The sequence below is a fragment of the Trichechus manatus genome, unplaced genomic scaffold (assembly GCF_000243295.1).
Source record: "Trichechus manatus latirostris isolate Lorelei unplaced genomic scaffold, TriManLat1.0 scaffold00268, whole genome shotgun sequence".
NCBI classification, from domain to species: Eukaryota; Metazoa; Chordata; class Mammalia; order Sirenia; family Trichechidae; genus Trichechus; species Trichechus manatus.
Genome location: NW_004444204.1, coordinates 196,551 through 202,600, shown reverse-complemented (window position 1 = coordinate 202,600; position 6,050 = coordinate 196,551). Strand labels below are relative to the sequence as shown.

General features: G+C 48.3%; 1 protein-coding gene across 1 annotated transcript in view; it reads right to left on the bottom strand.

Annotated features, from left to right (window-relative positions):
• The window catches only part of SLC7A8 (solute carrier family 7 member 8), a 58,824-nt gene that overhangs the window by 30,986 nt on the left and 21,788 nt on the right, over positions 1-6,050 (bottom strand). Inside the window, exons 3-4 of the mRNA XM_023724915.1 lie at positions 5,449-5,653; positions 4,345-4,496 (exon numbers count right to left, since the gene is read on the bottom strand). Of these exons, the coding sequence (XP_023580683.1) occupies positions 4,345-4,496; positions 5,449-5,653 (357 nt within the window). The remainder of the gene's footprint in view (positions 1-4,344; positions 4,497-5,448; positions 5,654-6,050) is intronic.

Sequence of the window (6,050 nt, the reverse complement as noted above, 5' to 3'; positions counted from 1 at the left end):
AATTGATGCCTTTGAATTATGGACTGCCAGAAGAATGAACAAATCTGTCTTGGAAGAAGTACAGCCAGAATGCTCCTTAGAAGCAAGGATGGCGAGACTTCGTCTCACCTACTTTGGACATGTTATCAGGAGGGACCAGTCCCTGGAAAGAGACATCATGCTCGGTAAGGTAGTTGTTGCTAGTTGCCATCAAGTCGGTTCCAACTCATAGTGACCCTACGTACAACAGAACGAAACACTGCCCAGTCCTGTGCCATTCTCACAGTCGTTGCCATGCTTGAGACCATTGTTGCAGCCACTCTGTCAATCCATCTCGTTGAGGGTCTTCCTCTTTTTCGCTGACCCTCTACTTTACCAAGCATGATGTTCTTCTGCAGGGACTGATCCCTCCTGATAGCATGTCCAAAGTATGTGAGATGTAGTCTCGTCATCCTTGCTTTTAAGGTAAGGTAGAGGGTTATCGAGAAAGAGAAAGACCCTTAACGAGATGGATTGACACAGTGGCTGCAACAATGGGCACAAACATAGCAACAATTGTGAGGATGGCACAGGATGGGGCAGTGTTTCATTCTTTTGTACACAGGATCCCTATGAGTCGGAACCGACTTGAAGGCACCTAACAACAAGAACAACAAATTACTGTGGCTACTGCGCAGGGGGCGGTGAGGATAAGGGGAGGATTTCATGGTTAACTGTCTTTATATATTACTTGTTTTACATACAGACCGTAGTCATTAATTTCTTGCAAAATAATTTTCAAAAAAAAAAGAGGGAAGGAAGAAAAGAAAAGAAACAGCACCCAAGCAAACCACAAAAGAAGACGCCCGAAACGAAGTTCTATCACCTCCCAGGCCCCTCTTTCCTAATTCCCTCCTCCCACTAATATGCTCACTTAGGAGAAGGGAGACAGGCTTTTCATTTAATTAAAATGTAAAATACTTTTTTTTTTCCTGCTTGGTGGCTAGGGATATTCTGCTGACTCAGCAATGAATAATCAGCTTTGACCTAAATAATAAAATAATTCAAAGTGGCAGCTGCAGTTGCATAAGCAAGATCCAAAGCTGCAGTTCCTTCTCTCTCCTACTCCTCTCCCCCACACCCCCTCCTGGCTCCGTGCAGGCAAGCCGGTTACAGCAGGTTCTTTCCGCCTCTCTACCCCCAATGTCTGGCATCATTTCTCACCAAATCTTTCCAAAAGAATCTTACCACAGAACCAGACTTGGCCTCATCTTCTCCCTCCCACAACAAACCCCATCTGGAGGCTTTGCCATATCATCTCTCCCTACTGGGCTCCGTGCCCCGTTCTCGGCTCCCTGAACCTGACTCTCCATTATACACATCAGCTCTCCTCAGAGTGGTGGCCTTTCCCTCTAAACCTCTAATTCCAGAATGGGCGGAGCCCTGCCATCAGCTTGCCAAAAGGAGATGGCAGAAAGCAGTTTCCTATGTAAATCCTATGCACCTTTCTATGCAATCCCTCCACACCATTCCCAAGTCTCTACCGCTTCTCTCCAGAAATTGGCTAGACCCCCCGTTCCCAGCTCTACATCCAAAGAACGCTGGACCTACTTTACCCAGCTGGCTTTCCCAGCACCTGCTAAGAAGATGTGGTGGGGGTAGATGTGGGCAGGTGGGAGGGGCGCTGGAATAAGAGATACAGAAGCATGTAATGAAAGATAGCATCCATCAAGACTTCAGGACAGCCTAGTTCCTGTTTTACTAGATCGCTTAAGAGATGATTTGAGGGGCCTGTAGAAGTGGGTTCAAAAAAACCCAAAATAGTATTCAACAAACCAGAAAACAGAATCTCTGTGCACAGACTCAAAGCAGCTGGGCACATCTGGTCTAAAGAAAAGGAGAGAGAAAGTGTGTGCTTGGCTCCACACATGTACACATGCAATCCTGCGAGAGACAGGGGCTCCACATGGCCTTCGCCTGAGGTTGAGTAGCACTGCTTTCCATTTCCCCTGAAGGAGATAAGGAGGAAGAAGCCTGGGAATGAAAAGAGCTTAAGGCGATTTTTCTGCTGGTAAAGGTGGAACAGTACTTGAACACCTATCTCAAGGAGATTGAAAGTGTCTGCATAAGATTGACCACTGTTAAGTTGGATATTTTCGTTGCAGAAGATAGGCCAGATAAGCTTTATTGAACCTTTGGCACCACAGCAGGAATCAGGCCAAGAGAGAATCTTGTCATTTTTGTCAAAAGCCAGAGTTTCTAAATTCCTCCTCAGTTCAGTTGCTCACAAGTATCCTGATCAGGGGTGGGCTGTGGTATGCACCCTGTCTCTCTGGAGCTGGGCTGCAGTTAGGAGTGATTCTTATCTGCTGGGAGGGTTGGAGCCTCTGGCCTGAGAGGGAGCCCACAGAACTACACTACCCCGAGAGAGGCTTTGCACAAGGGCTAACCTACCCCTGGTAAAACAAAAAAAAACCCGTTGCTGTTGAGTTGATTCCAACTCATAGCAACTCTACAGGACAGAGTAGAACTGCCCCACAGAGTTTCCAAGTAGCACCTGGCGGATTCAGACTGCAATGGAAATGCAAAGAAAGCCATAGGGTCCAACTACCCAGGGAACTCCACCCTGTAGCCTGGCTCCTCTCCCCGGGGAACAGACTGAAGAGCCTCAAGGCTTTTTCTAGTTGGAGGGTAAGGGTGGTTTCTTGTCTGAGAAACTTTGGCAGCATCAGCAGGATAAAGGAAGCTGTGTCTGTGTGCACGAGGAGCAGAAATTGCAGTGACCAGCACTCATGTGGTCCCTCTTCCTGCTACCCCCCACTCCCCAGCCTGTCTGACAGAAACACAGCTCTTTCTGCATTCCCACGCTTCCTCGTCACTCCCCTCCCTGCCCAGTTCTGGATCCAGCTAGCAAGCAAGGACAAAGTAGCCCAAGCAGCTTGACCCCCCAGCCCACCCTCAATGACTGATGACTGGGGCACTAGGTACCCAACACTGTGCTGAGGCTTCCCATTTGTTATCCCATCCAGAGGCAGGCAGGACAACCATCCCCATCTCGCAGTGGGGCTTGGCAATGTGGTTAAGCACTCTCCCCAGTTAGAAAATGGTGGAGCTGACATGCAGGCTCAGGCAGCCTGATCCTGGAGCCCACATCTCTCGGCCTCCAGATCTGCAAGCAGGCCTGACCAAGCACAAGGACTATGCCCCAAACAAGTGTCTTGCCCCACAGTACCTGTGGTGGCCTGGATGGTGGGGGTCTACCCCAGGGTTGAACACCAGTGCCAAAGAGGGCTCACTTGCCAACACCACCTCTTGGGTCCCAGCTGCCTGTTCTATGGGAGGCTACTAGGGTGGGTGGGTGATTCCTCCTTCCCCCAGAGGGCTTGGGACAGGTGCAGGCCTCTCCTATCTTCCAACCTGGGAAAAGACCTGGGAAAGATGTGGCCGGGCGGTATCTACCCTCAGCTAAGTGTATGTGTGTTAGAAGTTAGGGAGTGAGCTAGCTCTAGAAGGGGAGCATATTTACTTTAGAAATTAGTTTCTGATTGAAAGATGTAAATACCCCCAATCTGTTGAGATCCCTGATATCAGAGACTAAGCGTTGAGACGTCTCAGAAATACGTCTTTGCAGGATTTCTCTATAAAGCCTCTCTAACCTATTCCAGATCATAAAAATCTTTTCCCCTCCTCTGAATTTTTACTGCAATTGTGATCCTAACCACAGGCTCTGTATATTTGGCTTTTCCCTCCACTTACACAGCAAACTCATCAAGGGTAGATGCACAGACAATGCATCTTTGTATCCCCAACTCATACCTTTTAAACTCTCCTCCCCAAGAGTTTAAAACGTGTGAGTTGGCAGTTTGAGGTAGAAGGACCTGCTGTTATGAGGCCAGAAAAATCTTCCTAGGAGCAGCCAGGAGGTGTGGTGAGCTGAAAGAAGGAACCAGGAGACCTGGGTTCCCCTGATGGCCTGCCACCCTGGGTAAGTCACTTGCCTGACTCTCTACTTCCTTATCTGCTGGAGAAAAATGATAATACCAGCCCAGCCTACCTCATGGATTTGTTCTGAGGCTCAAACCAGATAATATAGGTGAAAGTGCTTTGTGTGTGTAAAGAACTCTGCCAGCGAAAATTACTGTGCCTCTGAGCAGCTACTTAAGATTTTTCTTTCTTTAAGCACCAGATAATAGTATGCAGAACCCATTCATTCAAAGCACACTTGTAAGCAGTTGAAGGAAAAGTAATAAAAAAAAGAGAGAGAAAAGAAAAAAAAAAAAAAGGAGGGAAGGAAATAAAGAGGGAGTGGAAAGGGAATCAGAGACATCTGACCACCAAGAAGGCTAACAGAGGCTGCCCTGAGGGCAAGGCCCAGATGACACTTACACAAGCAGACTGCAGCCAGGATTCGAAGGCCATACTCTGGGGGGATGCAGGTGGGGAAGAGCGGCTGTAACACGTAGTTGGAGAAGGTGAGGGAGATGACAGCTTGGTTGGTGGGGTAGATCACCAGCAGAGCAATCCACAGCCTCAGGAACCTGAGGGAGGAACAGGACAGGACTTGACCCAGAACAGAAACGGAGACCCCCCCAACCCTTGGCCAACACGCATAGCAGGGATTCCAGCTTCATCAGGGAAAAGCCTGGGCAAGTCAAAGGGCAGCCTTAGGAGAGGGATGTTTTCAGGGATGCTGAGGAGCCCAGCCACCCTCAAATGAGACACCTAGCCCTCTGAAATGACAATAGAGTGATTTAATAAAAAAGAGCTAAGTTTCAACTAGTACTAACACAAGTCTTGGCGTTCCTTCTCTCTCCGTTCTCCTTTCATCGTCTCTTTTCTACCACTCTGCCCCCAGCATCCAGTGGAGTGAATGGAAAAAGAAATTTTACAACCCCAGAATTTTGACAGGCAGGACATGCTGAGGGTGTGGTTACTTAAACAACTGCCAGTGAAGACATAGGATGGGAATTTATGGGAGAAACATCCTCCATACCCTTCTGCCCACTGGTTAGGGTTGAGCTCTTCTGTAGCAGGGCTGCAGAAGTTGAGGAAATTCAAAACCAGGGCCTGGGTCTAGAGGGAGACCATTATCCTTGGTAATGAGAGAAGAGGGTACCTTGTATCTCAGGCAGTGAGTCTCATTAGTCAAGATAAAAGGGCTCTGTATTTGTGACATGCTTTTCTTGGGAACCTGTGGTAAACATTGTCATATAGTTCTATTCGCCCTCACTCACTGAACTTGCCCAGAAAGATCATCATAGAGATTAAAACTGCAAACCTGGTTCCTCTGCCACTCCTGGGAGCATCAAGGGGGCACAAGGCTACACTAGCACCACGACATGGAGCCAAAAGAGAAATCCCATTCTCTAGCTCTCCTTGTCACACTGTTGGTTAGAAATCCCTGGCCTTCGCTTCCTCCAAACTGACCTCTTTCTGTGCAATCCTTCTCCTTTCCCCCTAGATCACTCAGGCCCCCATAGATCTTCTTACCCAGCCAGTCCTCCGAAGATATCCTTGACATAGGAGTAGTCACCCCCAGATTTGGGGATGGTGACCCCGAGCTCCGCATAGCACAAGGCTCCCACAGCTGTGATGAGACCCGTCACAATCCAGACGATGAGCGCGAGGCCCACAGAGCCAGCATTCTCCAGCACGCCCTTCGGTGAAACGAAGATTCCAGAGCCGATGATGTTTCCTGCACAAGGCACCAAAGGTAAGGAGGCACGGTTGGCAGGACTGGCATTTGCAGGGGTAGTCTCATCTCTGACCTGATTCTAAAATGTCTTTGGGATGTGTAAACCACTGTCAAGCAGGGTGTCTAAAATAATTCTCCCTAAAAGTAGGGTAAAGAGGAGATGAGAACTGGCATATATTTAGCCAGGAAATCCGTCAAGTACTTGACAGGTCTCATTTAACCCTCAGGACAACCCTACGGAGGCAGATATTATGTCTCCCATTTTACAGAAGAGAAAACTGAGTCTCAGAGATATTAAGTGAGTTGCTCAAGTCCACATAGTAGTAAGTGGTGGAGCAAGTATTGAATCTCAAGACCTTTTGGCTGGGCTACATGTGGTCCACCCAAGATGGCAAGG